At 50.5% G+C, this 16,965-nt stretch overlaps 1 protein-coding gene across 1 annotated transcript; it reads right to left on the bottom strand.

Moving 5' to 3' along the window:
• Window positions 1-2,154: 2,154 nt before the first annotated feature.
• On the bottom strand, window positions 2,155-16,661 carry LOC108448328 (hydrocephalus-inducing protein-like). The gene is made up of 15 exons (XM_017740899.1): window positions 16,231-16,661; window positions 15,920-16,063; window positions 15,126-15,439; window positions 13,372-13,555; window positions 12,150-12,248; window positions 11,237-11,446; window positions 10,304-10,441; window positions 8,571-8,748; window positions 7,898-8,056; window positions 7,540-7,793; window positions 6,740-6,873; window positions 5,587-5,723; window positions 4,613-4,734; window positions 4,410-4,537; window positions 2,155-3,546 (listed from the first exon to the last, which is right to left on the bottom strand). The coding sequence occupies exons 1-15, from the start codon at window positions 16,429-16,431 to the stop codon at window positions 3,468-3,470; spliced, it is 2,481 nt and encodes an 826-aa protein (XP_017596388.1). The 5' UTR covers window positions 16,432-16,661; the 3' UTR covers window positions 2,155-3,467.
• Between the last annotated feature and the right edge of the window lie 304 nt (window positions 16,662-16,965).

The following is a 16,965-nucleotide window of genomic DNA, read 5'->3' as shown; positions in this document are numbered from 1 at the left end:
GAGGGAAGGGGCCCGCGCGCCGCTGGCCCCGCGGCGGCGCCCCGGAGCATTGTGGGATCGTGGGGGAGCGGAGCGGGGAGGGGTCCTTGGGGAGTAACGGGGACAGCGCTGTATCCCTTTGGGAGAGGATTGTATCCCTTTGGGATAGGGCTGTATTCCTTTGGGGGAGAGGTGTACCCCTTTGGGAAGGGACTGCACCCCTCTGGGACAGGGTTGTACCCTCTGGGACAGAGCAGGACCCGTGGCCCTGAGTGGGGACGTAGGTGGTCAGCCACAGCCAACACTGCAGGTCCTGAAGTTAATTTTAGTTCCCCCCATAAAGGATTTACACTGACAATTTGTTAAAAAATTGCTTGGCTTGATTGCAGTGAAAAGTTATCAAAGAAGGTGTGGGGTGGTAGAAAAACGCCTTCAAATAAATACTTGTGAATAGGTAAATGGTCTAAAAGCATGGTTTGGGTCTCACTGGAGCCCTCCCATATTCCCTGGAGCAGCAGCAGAGAGGACTCATAAAGGTACAGGAGTTGGCAGGATTTTGGATTACATGGCTAAATGGGCTGTGGACAGAGTTACATTCCTAGATTTCTTGTGTAACTGGAAAGCTGAACTGGTAGGTGATCTTGTACTAACTACAATGCTGGCTATGGGCTACTTAGGGAACACATGACTTGTTTAGTGCTTGAGCTCTGCAGCTCAGGGATGCTGGGCAAGAATACATCATCTTAAATAAAATTATTAACCCTCTGGGCCAAAGGCTATCATATTATTACATAAAAACTTTTAAAAACCTAAAAAAAGCCCCCAACAAAACAACCAAAAAAACCCCAACCCCCCCCCCCCCCCCCCACACACAAGAAATAGGAACAGAACCCAAAAAGGGAGTCACTATTAATCTCTAGAGGAATTGTTATGACCTTAAGGTTTTCCCTTAGAATCATAAAAGCAATTTAAAATAAACATTCTTCAAGTCCCCTTCTAGGGCTGACATTTGAAAATACACAGAAATGTGACAACCAAAAATAGTCAAAACTGGTAGAAGAAAAATATTGCAAGGGTACAGGCTGGATTAGAATACAGAAAGGTGCAGGGTTGAAAGAGAAGAAGAATGTTTGCACTGAGCAGCAGCACAGGGTTTTTTGTTATCATAATAAGGTGCCTTCCTACAGAATTAACCTCTTAATTCCCTGAGGTGTGGTTGCTCACTTCCTTAATTTACCAGGAAATGTGAGAAAGTGTGCATGAGGAAAAATGTCTGCCTTTATCAGAGTTTATCCTCCATTGGAACGGACCCACAAGGATCATTGAGTCCAGCTCCTGGCCCTGCACAGGACAGCCCCAACAATCACACCATGTGCCTGAGGGCACTGTCCAAACACTTCTGAACTCTGGCAGCCTTGGTACTGTGACCACTGCCCTGACACCTTTGCTGGTTCTTAATTCACCTAAACCACACCTGCTGGCCCATCACTCGAACCCATTCCAGGACCCCCAAACCCACACAATTCTTTGTCACTTCCCACGATCTGATCTCCCCTTAGTACAGAGACTCTCCACAAACACTCAGTTTCTGTTTCCCCTGGGCTACACAAAAGTTTAGGTTGTAGTGCACCAAGTTCCAGCCCCATCCCTGGCGTTGGGTGTACAGTGGTAGAGGCAATATTGGCCACGTGGACCTACAGACCTTTTTAAATAAGGGGCCACATGCTTCTTTCCTCTAACTCCCCTAATCCTTCAGAACTTCATCAGAAGCTCCCCACATATCCCCATACCTGCCCTCTGGATCCACAGCTGCTGTCACCATCCAGAAGCGGATAATCTTTTTTTTTTTTTTTTTTTTTTGGTGACAGCTTTATTTTAATCCTTCATTCCAATAAACATATTTGCTCTCCTTCCCTGTTAGTTGTTTTATGACACCTGTTTCTAGCTGTTTCTCTACTTCCAGTCTTCTGGAATCATCGCAATGTGCCTGTGCCTGTACCAGGCACGCTCCCAAGGTGGCACACGCGCTCTCTTTACCATCTCCTCTTCTGCCGCAGCGGCACTGCTGCGTCTCTCTATCACCTCCTCCACGTCCAATCCCTTCTCCTTCACCCATTCCATCCCTAAAGGAGAAGGGGCACAGCCCTGACTCCCCAAAACTCTTTTGGCATCCTGCCAACTATGCCAAGTACAATGTTGTGTAATCTTATAAAAACAAGGCAAATAATATAGTCAAATGAGATTTTTTTACAAAGCATCTGGCAAAAGAGCTTTTATTTGCTCAACATGGCTCTTGCTGGCAGAGGGCAAGTCCTGTTAGCAGCAGAGCTGTGCTCACAGCAGGCTGTGCTGGGGCTTGTGAGTCCTCAGGAGGACACGCTGCACCCTGGGCTCAGAGGCTCGAGCTTTTGGGCACAAGGAAGTTCGAAGGTGATGTGGGCTGATGTTTTCTTCTAGATGAGAACCTGTCTTCTCAGCCTGTCTGTCCCCTGAGCCATCCCCCATCAAAGCTTCTTTGGTTCATTCCCTCCCTCTTCTCCCATCCCCTGCAGGGTTCCATTGTGCCTGGCAAGGAACAAGTGTTGAAAGGCACGTGCCACCCTCCCCCTGTGCCACTTGAGCTCCTTGCATGCCCCACCAGGCTTCCTGGTGCCTCTGAGTGCAGATCCAACTAAGATCCAGTCACGTCTGGAGATAAAATCCTGAAGTGGCTCCAGAGGTGCTTTGTTACTTTGTCAGTGTGAGTTCTGCAGTGCCAAAGACTCTAAACCTCTACATTTCTAGCCAAACCTGCTTATATTAAAACCCTTTAGACCTGCTTATATTTTATACTGCATTGACAATAATTAGATACTGTATTAGCAACAAGTTTAGTCATAATTATCCACATAATCAGTGTCATCCATCTCACACCTGACCATGAATCTTCTCTCTACGAGTCTGCCACAATCCCCAGTGTTACCTGGGCCAAAGTACCACCACGGTAACGTATTTGCTATCAGACGGTCATCCATGATCATCATAAGGGTGTCATTGGCTTCATGATACGGGTTTAGAGTATTAGCTACCCAATTCCAATGGCAAGGGACATGGTGGGACTTCAAGTAGTGGTTAAGGCTGGCTATAAAAGCTCCAGGTGCTTCACAGAGGTGGACAGAATTCAGTTCTCCGTCCTGAAGAGCTTCTTTGGGGAGAAGAGAAAAACTGCACAGGATCTCATGAAATTTGCACCATGCCTGGGTACAGAGCTCAGCGTTCACGGATTTCTTTGCATTTGACATTATTTTCTCTGCTTTATTGGTAAATGAGGGGTGCTGATGCCAGTCCTCCAGGTTCTTATCACTCAGTTAAGCTTCTTCATTCATTGAGTCCTTCAGAGTAAGTGAAATTCCATGTGATCACATGTAAAAGCATTCACTGGCTTAGTGTAAGAAAACTTCTTCATAAAGACATTACCAGTTTCAGAAAGAACTTCAGGACTGAACTTTTCAAGGTTTGTCTTTTGAGGAATATATGGAAGATTCAGGTTCTTTATCCTCAGATGAACTTGCAAGGTTGGCAGTACCACTGGAGAAGAAACCATGTCATTTCAATCACACAGGTATGGAAATAGGCAAAGTTTTTTAAAAAAATAGCAGTTTTTCCTGCTTAACCTCTGTATTCCAGAACACGAGGAAAATGCTTCATGGAATCATACACCAACGAGGAAAGTAAATGAGGGCTACCCTAAATAAGGCCATTTGGAAATCAGGAAGGTCACCAGTTCAGTTGCCCTTCCTGCTATTTACCCAGCAAGTGAAGAAGAGTTGGCTGGTGCTTGACCCTTTACTGACTCTGAATACTCTATTTACTTTATAGGTATAAACACTTAAATACAAATCTCTCTCAGTCACAAGAGAGAACACACCACAAGCTCTCCAAGTTCAGAAAGTGGCTCAGAAATCTTATCACCTGATTATGGCAGTATCTATCTGAGAGCTCAAAGTACGGAGGGTGGGGTGGCCACAAGTAAAGGCAGCTTTGAGAGGGAGCACAGCTACTGCTCCTCCAGTTTCCCAAGTAGGAACAACCCTCCCAGACCCAGCATGATGCTGGGGAACCCCCTCAGCTGAAGAGGCCCTGGAGAGATGTTGGACACCAGCCTGTGAGCAAAACCCCTTTTCTCTGCTCAGCAATACAGCTCTCTGCCAGGCCACTGTAAACACCTCCCTTTCCCGACTGGAAAAATCGTGCAACTGATTGATGCAAGGATGTTATTGCTGAAGTGAGCATTCCTCATCCCTGGGGCAGCAACCAAAGCTCTCCAACCAAAGCATCTTTGAGTAGGAGCCACAGGATTTGATTTTTGGGTGCACTAAGAGTCCTTGGCTTCTGCTGAAACCGAGAGACCCCAACTGTATCATCACCTTAACAAAGAAAAGTCAAAAGACCTTTTGGAGCTCCTCAAGATCTTGCTGTCATTGCTCTTCTGTCTCTTTCTGGGTAATTTGCATTTGGTGGAGAAGGTGTCAATCACAGTGGCATAGAAATGGATGTGAACTGTGCAGCCTCCTGCTACCTAGAGAAGGACAGAGGATTCAGCTGGGAGTCCAGGTGACATCTGCTACTGTGCTAGCCCAAAAAGCTGTGGTACCTTGATGGGCAGGAGCACATCCACTTCTCCCAGTGGCAGGTTGGCACTATTAAAGTGCACTTCAAATTTGTGGGAGTGGCAGTATGTCAGGCCCTGCACGTGGTCCAGGTCCACGCTGAAACCTTGAACGGATGAAAATAAAGCAGCTGAGATACACAAGCAAGAGGAAATGTGTCACAAGCACGTTAAGGTCATACAGGTGTCCTGGCTGGCATCTCTGGGAAAGACCCTTCTGCATTTCTGGAGATGCTTCTGCTGTTTTTCCCTTGTCACCCACCACTCAAAGACAAAGGGCTTTCACAGCCAGCATCCAAGGTCCACCTTGGATGGTAAAACCAAAACAGATCAGCTGAGGAGCACCAGCAATTCCTTCATTAGGCACCTCAGTGAAGGTTGCACAGAGCTCTACAAAGGAGAATTTCCAATTAAGATCCCCCCATGCTGTGCTGTTTCTGTGACAACAACTTAGGGGAGACACCTGAGCTCCCCTTAGACACAGTGAGCCACTGTTTGATGGAAGTGCAGCCTTGCCTCAAGGCCTCTTTTGGAAGCCTCTTTTGATCCACCAGAGGATATCACAGTCTATTTTCTCAATAAAGGCTTAACACAAGCGCTGTGACAGTGTGAACTCTAAACAAAGCACTTCCAAATCACAACAGATCCCACGAGTTTGCAACACAAGTTCACAGAGTGCCCAAAAACTCTGTGCTTGATGCTCATGGGAGCGAAGGGCAGAAGATGCTGAGAGGTGACCAGGGTGATGAGCCCATCTGGCCCCTACACTGAAGCATTAAGGCAATTGCAGGCAGGCCAGGTCCTTGGGCATGGCTGGCCAGGAGAATTCAGGCTCTGAAGCTCCCAGCAGGGGCCCCAGGAGGAAAACACTCAAAACCCTGCCCCATGTTTAGTAGCTTAAGCTAATCTGCTCAAGACAGCCTCTTCATGCCCACAGGAAGTCTCTCCAGCACTCTTACCTGTGTGCTGCAGGACACTTCCATCGGCCTGAAAGGACACTGGCAGCAGCCCGGGGTTGCTGATGGTCACAGTATGACTTACAGATTCATTGAGAGGGACCTTGCCCATCCTCAGGATGTACTCTGACAGCTCAATGCTGGAAGAAGGAGTAAGGACAGTCCTTAAACCACAGCCTGGCTACATCTTCAAGTGGATGGAAGATACAAATAAAGTGGATAATTCTGGATTCAGTGCTGTAAAAATTCAACTCAAGCTTATGAAACTCAAGGCCTGACCACCTGGCAATGACTGAGAAATCACAGGGAGTGCAGGTCCTAGGTTTTATTAGCTACCAGTGATACCTGAAAATAAAATTAGTTTAAAATGGACACTGGTCACAGCTCCCCTGCTATGAAAATCCAGTAGAGGTGAGGACACTGGGCCACCAGTGGTCTCAGTGAAACTGCTTAGCCTGGTGTACAGCCTGAGCCTGAAATTGCTTTGGGGCCTAGGAATAAGATTTGCCTGTACAAGATTTACCTGCTCTGCAACCAGCATTGCCACCAAAGCAGCATCAATAAATGTAATAATCAATACTGGCAAAATTCACAGGAAGGTCCTTTCCCAGAGCAATCCAACTCAGGAAAGCACATGAATGAACTGTTTTGCAGAGCATCTTCTTCCTGAAGTAGAACCTCCTGTGCCTGTGCTGCATTATGAAGGAGCACAGAGAAAATTACCTAGGTAAGACCTGCCACCTCACCAGCATGCAAGCTACCTGACTTAGGGTTTCCAAGGGTTTGTCGACCTCTTGCTCAGTGTGCTCTGTTAGTTGGAACCAAGATAGCAGCTTGGAGTTGTCAGGTGTCGGTGCTGGGACGGTGTCTGTGCTGCCTCTGTAAGGGCTTGATGGTCTGCACTGGACCCCCACAGCTCTAGGAACAGAGCCCCACACTTGTGGGAAGCTGAGCAGTCCCAAGTTCAGCATGATGGTGGGGAAGGGAGGGCACTCAGCTGCTCACAGAGAGCATGTCACAGCCAGCAGGACCAGACCCTTTCTGAAGTCCCCAGCCATTCCCAGCTCTGCAGACACAAGGAGCTCCCAGGAGCAGAGGGCACTGCTGAGTGTTACCCACAGGGCACCTGGAAGTGGGGACAGGAGTCCCTACTCACTTGACAAGACTCTGGCGCATCTGCTTATTAAAGACCCTGTCCTTCGGGCCACAGGAGGCGACAGCTCTCTCCAGCTCCAGAACACGATCCTCTATCAGCTTCTTCTCTATCTCCATCTGCACCCAAGTCTCCCACTGACAAAAGAAAAGACAGTGTATGGTTAGCAAAGGTCTTCCCCAAGGTTTGCATCTGATAGAAGGATCCCACCCTGCTCTTGTTGAGAGGGGAGATGGGGTGCTCCTGTCTGGCTGCTCAGTGTCTGTGACACCGCCTGCTCTCTTAGCCAGGACCTCATCTCCAGGGAAGTAACTCCAGCATCTTTGCCTGCCCAGCCACCGTTAGCAAAGCTGATCTGGCCAGACACACAGACAAGCCAAGAACCTTCCAGAGCTCCAAATACTTGCCTGCCCTCAGCCAGTGCCAAAGCAGTTTGGAAAAAAGCACTGCCAACACAATCCCATGGCACAGTCAAGCTGCTGCTGTTAAGGTCTGTAAACCTTGCAGGGCTTGGGTTGGGAACAGCCAGCTTCCCAGAGATTACCTGCTTCTCCTTCCATCCCTTGAGCATGGCCTTCAGGATCCCTCCCTGGGGTAACTGGGAAGTTAGTGCATCTCCATGAGGGATCATGACCAGAGGGGCAGCCCCTGGGGCAATGCTGAGCAGACACATGGTCGTGGCCAGGTATGGGCAGGGAGGTCTCAAGTGCCAGCAGGGCACCAGAAAGCTACTATGGGGTGCAAGGGGCTCAAGTGACATGGGGAAGTTGGCATCTGCCAAATGGGGGAGCAGCTGTTCTTACAATGGTGCCAGACTCATCCTTGTATGACTCTGGGGAGGACTCCATGGGTGGCTCCATGAATGACTTCATAAATGACTCCATGGATGGCTCCATCAATGACTCCATCAATGATTTCATGGACAACTTCCTGGATGACTTCTGGGACGACTCCATGGGCGACTCCATGACTGCAGATGACCACAGATAATATGATTCACTTCTCTGTCCTTCTTCCTCCAGGTTTTCTTCTTCCTCTTGCAGTATCTCTTCACTTTCTGAAGAAAAAAATTATCCTTAAATAGAAGGCTAGGCACATTGCCAATCCCGTTTAAGTTGGGAAGTTCCATTTCCCCAACACTGGCCTCTCCCAGAAACAAACCCTCCTCCGAGTCCTCTACAGAAAGTGAACACTGCTCCTTCTTGGCATCAGAGTCATCCGTGCATTGTTCCAGGTTCAGAATAGATGGTTCGCTGCCCTTTACGGGTATTTCCATGTTGTGTCTTATCTCTTTCAGTATCTTCTCATATTTTTTATTTCCTGAAGGAAAAATTATCCACAAATAGAAGCGTGGGTACATTGCCAATCCCATTTAAGATAGGAAGTCCCACTTCCCCAATACTGGCCTCTCCCAGAAACAAACCCCTCAAGCCATCTATGAAAAGTGGATGCTGCTGCTCCTCTCTGAGTCCTCATGTTCACTCTCACTTATCTTCCACCTCACAGAGGAGCATCTCATCCCCTGCAATGTCAAGCAAATCCAACCCTGCCAAAAGCCCTGCCAGCCTCTCTTACAGCTTCCCTGAGCTTTTCTGCATAGCCATCATCTTTCCAGGCCTCCAACAATATGCTGGCAAGATCTGCAGGATGGTTCCTGGGAGAAAGCCCAAATGGGCTCAACTGCTCAAGACTCAGGAAGCAACCAGAGAGGTCAAGTGTTGGTCTGGCAGCCCTGCAACCTCCAGTCTTGGTGGACATGGGTGTGAGCTGCCCAATGCGCTATGGTACAGGAAAAAACAGGGGATCTTCCTGGAAGGAGACAGGCAGTGCTGACCTTTCAACATCCAGGGTAGGTCCATGGTAATCACAGGGAAGGCCCCCTCTCCTTTCAGGCGGATTTCTGCTGGTTCCAGACAACCCACTTGAACCTGGAAAGTCGTGCAGAAGACTCTTGGCCTTCCTGGCAGGTAATAGACTTTCAACACTTGCTCTTTGCCAGGCGCAATGGAACCCTGCAAGGGACGGGAGAGGAGAAAGGGAATGCATCAAAGAAGGTTTGATGGGGATGGATCAGGGGACAGACAGGCTTAGAAGACAGGTTCTTATCTAGAAGAAAATATCAGACCACATCACTTTCTAACTTCCTTGTGCCCAAAAGCTTGCACCTCCAACCCTGGGGTGCAGTGTGTCCTCCTGAGGGCTCGAAAGGCTGCAGCCCCAGCACAGCCTGATGTGAACACAGCTCTGCTGCTCACGGCATTTGCCCTCTGCCAGCAAGGGCCATGCTCAATAAATAAAAGCTCTTTTGCCAGGCTCTGTGGAAGAGGAGTGAAGCACCTGCACTCTCAGGAGGGCCAGCAGGCCCTGTCACAGCACATCAGCAATTCCAGGCTGGTGTCGAAGGGCCTGACCCCTTATTATTGATCCCAACAAAAACACCTTCTGCCCCTGCAGTTCCACCAAGCGCATCCTGACCCATGGCTTCTTGCAGACATACGTCTCTGGAAATGCAGGAGCAGAGACTAGGATGGGATCTGGGGATGAGAGTGATGGCAGGAAGGGCCATCCTCCTCTTTGGGCTTCCAGAAATGCTGTCCAAGCCCCAGGCTGGGCTCACACCAGCGAGGCTGAAGGAAAACACGGCTCTGGGTGACAGGACGCAGCTGCAGCTTTCCTTGGCTCGCCCCAGTACACTGGGCGGGGCCCTCGGCTCCCCATTCCTGTTGGCACTGCAGGGAGAAGCAGCTGAGCAGGACAAACCCTGCCACTCGCTCTCCCGAGTTCCTCCGGCACAAAACAAGGCTGCAGCCAAAGGGAGCCCGGCCAAGCTGCCAGCACCTGGATGCTGCTCCAGCAACTGAGTGCGGGGCCCACGCAGAGCTGTGTCTGCGGGTGCTCGCAGGAAGAGGGCACCAGCGTGTCATCCCTTGGACGAGACAGGCATGAAACAGTGAGAAAGCCATTTGGCTTCCTCTGCCCACTCCAAAGAGGGCCAAAGACAGGAATGCTGCCAAAGCTCCGAGACATCCAGGCAGGACTGAGAAGCTAGGATGGTGGGATGCTGCAAACTCTTCTCCTTGGTCTTTCAGCCCCACTCCTCCCTGGCCCCCTCACTGCCCCACAAAGCTGCTGCAGAGAAGCAAAGCTGGAGGAGGGAGGAACCAGTACAGAGGCTGTGACAATTTCTGGCAAAGCATTTTCAGGCCCAAGCAAGGATTATGTAAATGCTGCTTAGTGCTGGCAGTGGGGAGGCAGGGACAAGGAATAAGGTGACCCTCAGTAAAGTCAGCAGCACCCAACTCCAGTATCAGCCAGAGAGCCCAGCACTCGTGCCTCTGGCCAGTGGTACCTGCCAGCCAAGGCCATGGGGGAGTCCCTTAGGTGAGCACTTACTTGATCTCTCTGCCCCCAGCAGCAATTGCTCACAGCCCTATCTCTCAGGGCTGGGTTTGGTGTTTCACCCCCCGCCACCCCCCGCTTTTTTTCCTTCTTTTTCCTGCTTTTTTCCTTTAACCCTCTCCTGGGCTACCTGATACAAGGCCAGAGCCAAATACTTGTGCTACTCACTGTGGTGGGCACGACCACGGGCACACCAGGCAGAGGGTTTGCTGCAGTGCCGGTGCTGCTGTTTGGCACCACGTAGGTGAATTCAACCACCCCGGTGTTCCGCAGGGTGACCTCTGCTTTGAGGACTTGGTTAAATACCTGGAGAGAGGATAGAGGAGTGGGAAGTTATAGATAAAGGCCTGATGCTGGGAAGCTCCTTCCTCTTCCATGGGGTTGAAAGCAAACAGCCACAATGCAACAATGCAGCTACAGAGGGGTGGTAAAACCATGCAAGGGCCAGTAATAAATGAACCAGAGGACACAGGTCCTCTGCACTCTGAGGGGTCACCAACAGCCAGGGGAAACAAAGGAGGTGGCACTGAGGCATTCCAGAAGAAAAGGCACCTGCATGCAAATATTGGCAAGAAATATTGGTGACAAGAGAGACACATAGGGCAACACAGACAGGGCCAGCAGCTGGAAGTATCTGTGGGCTTTTAACTGAAAAGAAGTAAAGTGGGGATTATTCTGGGACATTCTCTTCAGCTACAGTGACTGAAAGCCCAACTTCCTCCCTGGATTATTTTGTGGATTAAGAGAGCATTAGACAAGAGCATTTCCTTGAAGCTCAAGCTTTAGGAGCAGAGCAGTGGAGGGATGTCTCAGGGACACACCCCTCTGGACATCTTCACTGGGGCCCTGCCTTCCCCAGGAGGCAGTGTTAGGTGCCTTGAAGAGGAGGGTGTTATGTCCCTCGGCCGGGGGGGAGGGGAGGGATGGAGATGGCCGTTTTAAACCAGCTTGGATGCTGGACATATCCCTCAAAGGCTGTATTCTAAGCCCCAGAGCCAACAGAGGAGCTGAGAAGGGGACAGAGCCTGGCATCGAGGTGGGCAGGAACCCGCTGGCTGTGATTCCAAGCCAAGGAGCTGTGCCAGGAGAAGTGTGCAGTACCTGCAGCCCCCAGTCGATCTCCTCCATGTCCAGCTGGTAGCTGGGGCATGAAGCCGCCCCGGCCAGCGCCACCTCGTAGGTGGGGCCCCCCTCCACGTGGCAGAGCGCCGTGACACGGGCGACGATGTTGGCGTGGCCAAAGAAGCTGAAGGTGACCAGCTCGCTCTGGCCTGGCGGCAGCACACCCCACAGTGGCTGGACATTGAAAACCTGGAGGGAGGGGAGGAGAGATGGAGGTGCTGAGCGTGGAAATGCATGCAGAAGAGCAGCTGTGGCTTGGGGGAAAGTACAGTCAGCTCTGGAGGGGCCTACTCCCCAAACACAGCCAGAATCACCCAGTTCTCATCCTGTGTCCATGCCACTGACCAGTAGAGGGACCATGGGGAAAGTCTTCTCCCATCATCACTTACCAATTTGTATCACTACATTAAAGTAAACTGGAGTGTTTCCCGGCAGCAAGAAATTCTCTCTGCTGCAGAACTTGCCTTTAGAAACACTTCTCGCTGCCTTCAGAAAAACAGGAGACTCTGAGGCGGGAGCCCCGTGGAGCTGGGGGAAGGACTCTAGCCCAGCTCATCTGACTTCTGAGGCTTTTCCCTCTCTCTCTGATCTACGTGCTGCTTTCTCAAGCTGCTACAGCAAAAGTTCCTACCAAACTTTCCTGTCAACCACCTGATGAGGTAAATGGGAGCAATGCCTTCCACAAGTGCTGCACAGGGAATGTCCTGGGGCAGCCCTACAAGATGTCCCACATGGCCTCTCCAGTGACCAGCTGCTTCAGCAGAGCTTTGTGATGGGCTTGGAGGGATGCGAGGCCCCTCTGTGGGCTATGCTGAGGGCCACCAGTGGGAGTGGGGGCTACACAACCACCTTCCACACTGGAAACATGGAAGTGAGACAGATTCCCACTTACCTCCTGCATTCCCAAGTTGAGGTGCTCCACTGCTGTGAATTGACTCAATCCCCTCATCCTCACCAGCTTCTGAGGCTCCACAGCAGTGGATGACAGCTCCTGGAAAACAAGCACCACGGGCTGCAGTGAGCAGCTGGCTGGTCTGAGCAAGATCACTCTGCTGCAGGCTCCACCACCTCACCACACCAGGAGCGGCTGAGAAGGGACCTGGGCACAAATCAAGTATGAAAATGTCCATGCCAGCAATTGAGTGTGGGTACAAGCCCACCTACAGATGATACCTGGGCTCCATCTGCACTTCCTACATCAAACTTGCACAAGGGAACTGGGTGCCCCCAGCACTCAGGCAGGGAGGGCTGGAACTACACAATTTCTGAAGGTCTCTTCCAAGCCAAACCATTCCAGGACTCTAGGATGACCACTTGAATTTCCCTGGTTTACTTGTGCATACATGACAACAACCAGGAAATAAAGATGATTTTATACTTCTATCTGAAAACATTTGGCCACACTATTCATTGCATCTATAGGGCTTTGTTTCTCCTGATTCAGAACGGTGTTGTGTGTGAGCAGGTACAACCCCTCTCCTTAAACTTAATGCCAACATTGACACTTTGAGAAACTGTTCTGCTTCCTTTCGTCGTATTTCCCCATGAGCAGCCTCTGTTCCACATAATGCAGAACAAGGACCCACTTTCCACTCCAGAGTGCTGATGTTCACCAGGCAAGCTGGCAGAGCAAAGGCCTTTTTCCTTGCTTGGAGGAAGAGACAGTCACTTTGCAAGGTCTTGCTCTATAAAAGACAGCTCTGGGGCTGTCACTGCAATAGCAGCTGTCGGGTGAAGGCAGAGGTGTGAGCGCTCGAGCTGGCTTGGGAAGGGGGTACATGGAGATCAGGGCTCGTCACAGCTTGACACACGAAGGAAGCTGGAAGTCTTCTCATCATGATGCAGATAAAGACCTCATTTGACATCGTAAAGAAACTAAGCCAAAAAAATCCCAAACTCAGCATAGGTCTGCAGGATCTGAGTGAGCTTCTCCAAGCAAAACTATCCTCTTTCTCCCTCCCCACACACCTCATGTCCAGCGACTGGCCCTGCTGCCCAGCCCACTCTCAGGGCACAGGACAGCAGGGCAGCAAAAAGGGAGGTCGGCACGAGCGTGATTTTTTGGTGGCAAGCTGGGGAGGCAATGCAAGTGGTAGATGTGCAAGAAAATCTACCTCTGCTTCCAGGGAGCCCTCTGCATTTGCTGGCTGCTGGGCAGGATTCTCCCAAGCAGGATCCTGCATTGCTTCCGGGGCTTCGGTTGGCTCCTCCACACCTTCAGTCTTGGAGTGTCTCCTTGGAAACACTTGCTCCTTCTTTGATGACTGGGGTTTGAATGTAGGTGGTGACGGGAGGAACCTGGAAAATAACATAACTATGATCATGGCCCTGTAGCGGGAGAGAGGGATGCCTGAAAGAGCAGCTCCTCATCGGGATGTGGCCCGTGGCTGGGTGCTGGTGTGGTGAGCTCAGTAACAGCCACTGCCAAAGCAGACTGGAGCAGGTCCATGCTCAGCACAGCCCAGGGATGATGCTGGGCTTGCAGATGGTAACTGCTTGCAGTGAGGAACTACAGAGAACAGAGATGAAGACCTCATGGGGAGGCAAAAAGCACAGCAGGAAAGGAAAAGAGATAAACTGCAAAAAAGTGTGACTGAAGCACAAAGGGGCAGATCTGGCCAGTGATGAGCCAGCACAGCCCCCCTGGCACCCGTCTGAAAGCGTCAACCCTTCCTCGTCCCCCTCAAGGCCAACGCCAGAAGCTCTGCAGCTCTCCCAGGTGTTTATGTGGAGTGTTTCCCCAACATTGTTGGGAGGGTTAGGGGGAAGTTATTATTTTCCAACACTCCCAGGTAACTCAGGTCACATTCCCTGCTTTAAATCACAGCAGGTGCTCTGCTTGTGTTTCTAATGCCACGCTGGGGACACACTCAAGCCGTGCCTGCCTGACACCGTGCCAGGCTGCAAGTGTTCCCCACACAGTCAAACACAACTCTCCTCAGAGCTATTGAGGTCATTCCCTTTGAGCTAATCCCAATTCCCTAAAGGAAGCTGTTTCTAGATGAGCTCCGTTCTTGATAACAGCAGCACTTCAGTGCCCAGTGGTTAACTTGGCTTGGTTTCTGGGGCATTATGGAAAAACCATTTGCTGCTGTCATGAAAAGTGCCCAGCCCAGACTTCTGCACTCTGCAGAGAGGTCACAGCAGGAGGAACTGCCAGAAATGCGTTCATAGATGTGCCCCAGTATGAGTGCAGGATTGCTCTGGGGCTTGGGAAGCACAGCCCAGCCCTGGATGGGCCCTGCTTCCAGGGGTGTTCAGATGTGTGCTCCCCCCAACAGATGCAGCTGTTCCTAAAGCTGCAGACCCTGCTGATCTCTGTCAAACAAAGAGCTGCTCTGGGAAGGTGAGGGTGGTTTAACAGGTGTTAAAGGTGGTCTTTGCCTCAGCCACAGAGAAAGCAGCTTTACTTCCCAGGGGAAACTACTATGGGACATACAGCAAAGCAGCAGTAAGAGATTGGAACAGCAGCACCATGTTCTGTGTAGGTGCTTTGTAGGAAAGCACCACAAATCAGGTTGGCAAGGAGGGAAAAGAGGTCACATAGATCCGCTTGTCCAAGTGCCTAAGCATGGCTTTGTAGCTCCAGAAATAAATCAGGACTCCAGGTTACAGGCTACGTGAAAAGTGTTGGGAATGTCTTACAAGCCCAGTTTGGCTGGAGGACATTGTTTCCAGTCTGGTGTCAAACTGGTGGAGATCACCTATTCCCTGAACTGCCAGCCTGATCATGGCTGGGCAGTGTTATTTCCACAAGGAAAATTCAAGAACATTTTGTCAAATCCCAGGCAAACAGCCTTGGTCTTTGCAAAGTACAAACAGGACACCAGGAAGAAGAGCTTTAAGCAGAGGGCAAAGGTGCACCTACCTTATGTTGTTCACCTGGCTGTCTGTCTGGAAAGACCAGTGGTACAGGGCAGGAAGTGGGCTGCAGTTGGTCATCTCCATGTACAGTACTTGTTTAGTGTCATACATGACGCAGCCAAAGTCCAGGGCCTTGGCCTGGAGACGGAGATTTGGGAAGTGGACTTCTCCCCGAACAGCAATGTGCTCCTCATGAGGATGCTCCATGAAGGACACCCTGAGTGCCCTCTCTGCTACCTGGCTGTTCAAATCGTTCTCATAAGCTGGGTTAAACTGGATGCAGAAATGAAGTTCCTCCCCTACATCCAGCACCATGGGCTGCAAGGAGATGAAGAACATTAATCACCTTTGTGATCAAGTCCCAGTCTGACAGCAGGAAACAGTAAATGTTCAAAGTGTGACCCCAGCCTGGGCTTCTCAGTTCACCCTCATTTCTTTACAGTGGGGGTCTGACTGCAGGCACCACGCTCTGGCCCGAGGTCCTGTCAGGCTCACGTTTCTGTGCTCAGCAGCAATACAAGGGGATGGCTGCTGGAGAGCTGGGATGCTTTCCAGGAGACACCTTTACTGCATGGCTTTCCCCGATCTTCTTCCCTTCTCCTCGTGTCTTAGAGCCAGCATGGATGTTACCAATTCAGGTAAGATTTTGCTTCTTTCAGCAGCTCTGCTGATGCAGCTCAGGTCAATCCACTGCTGACACTACAGAATAAACTTCTCAACTCGAGGACCTCTCAACAGACCTCTCAACACCACATCCCTCCTCTTCAAACCCCACAGAATGAGCCCACAGATACCCACCTTGGAGTCTGCAGGGAGGGGCTGCTGGTTCACATCACAGATTAGGAACGGCTGCTCCAAGTCCAGTACAATGCTGAGTGGAAGGGAGCAGATGTTTTTTAAAGACAGAGGCTTGTACTGCAGCGTCAGGACATCACTGGGTTTCTACAGAAACAGGAGACAAGGGAAAACAACCTCAAGTAGCCATAGACCTCCTTCCCCTTCTGATGCATTTCACATTTTTCAACCCCAGAAGTGCATACATCTCTATTTACTTCCAGCCAATTTAACAGTCATATCTTTAAATGCCAAGATGCAATCCAGAAACTTACCTTCTCCACACGGAAAGTGATTGCTCTGGAAGACATTTGCACAACAGGGCAAATGAACTCGCAGGTGACATTCACTTGCATTATCTTTTTCTTTGCTTTCTCTTTCCCCACCAAAGCGTGACACAGCAGCCGCTCCTTCACCTCCTGCATGCAAGAGTCACTTGTCACCCAGTGGCTGCTGGCAGGCCAAACACCCCACATTGGCTTGCCACCCACCCATGGGCCCTATTCCTGTCACTTATTATTAGTGACTGTAATTAGTCTTTGCTCTCCTCAACAGCCCTCTTTTCTTTCTGTGCTGCCACCTATTTCTTCTAAATATCTGTGCCCAGTGGTCCTAGAGCCAGGGAATGCACACCAGGGTTAGCTGGCATTTTCTCTGCAGAGTTGCTCTTCCCCTGGGAAGAAAGGCACAGAGAGGAGAACACCCCAAGACTCTGTTAAAATCTCCCCCTGAGCTGCTCTCCAAGGGTGCTGCAAAACCTGGCTGCCCTTGGGACACCAGGGTTGGCTGAGAGACTGGGGTGAGCGGTTATGGAAATATTGACAAAAGTCAATTTGTCAATTCTAATAATCCCTGGGAACAGTTTCCCACATGGATGGACATCACACTGATCATTAGAGCTGGCACACTGAGTTTTCCCCCTCTAGGACTCAGGGCTAGACCAGCCCTCTGCCCATGTTTGTCTTCAGAGGAAAAGGAAAGCTGCTCCCAGATGCTCCCACCCTTCACAG

This window comes from Corvus brachyrhynchos, unplaced genomic scaffold, assembly GCF_000691975.1.
Source record: "Corvus brachyrhynchos isolate BGI_N302 unplaced genomic scaffold, ASM69197v1 scaffold26, whole genome shotgun sequence".
In the NCBI taxonomy this organism is placed as follows: Eukaryota; Metazoa; Chordata; class Aves; order Passeriformes; family Corvidae; genus Corvus; species Corvus brachyrhynchos.
Note: the sequence above shows the minus strand (reverse complement) of the source record. Positions and strands in the feature narration are given on the sequence as shown.

Excerpts from the sequence above, each read along its gene's own strand:
- LOC108448328 (XM_017740899.1), bottom strand. The coding sequence starts at position 16,431 with ATGTGGGGTGTTTGGCCTGCCAGCAGCCACTGGGTGACAAGTGACTCT. Across the intron at positions 10,442-11,236 it reads AGATCGACTGGGGGCTGCAG|GTATTTAACCAAGTCCTCAA; the intron begins GTACTGCACACT and ends TCCTCTCTCCAG. Across the intron at positions 6,874-7,539 it reads AGGATGAGTCTGGCACCATT|TGGGAGACTTGGGTGCAGAT; the intron begins GTAAGAACAGCT and ends TTCTTTTGTCAG.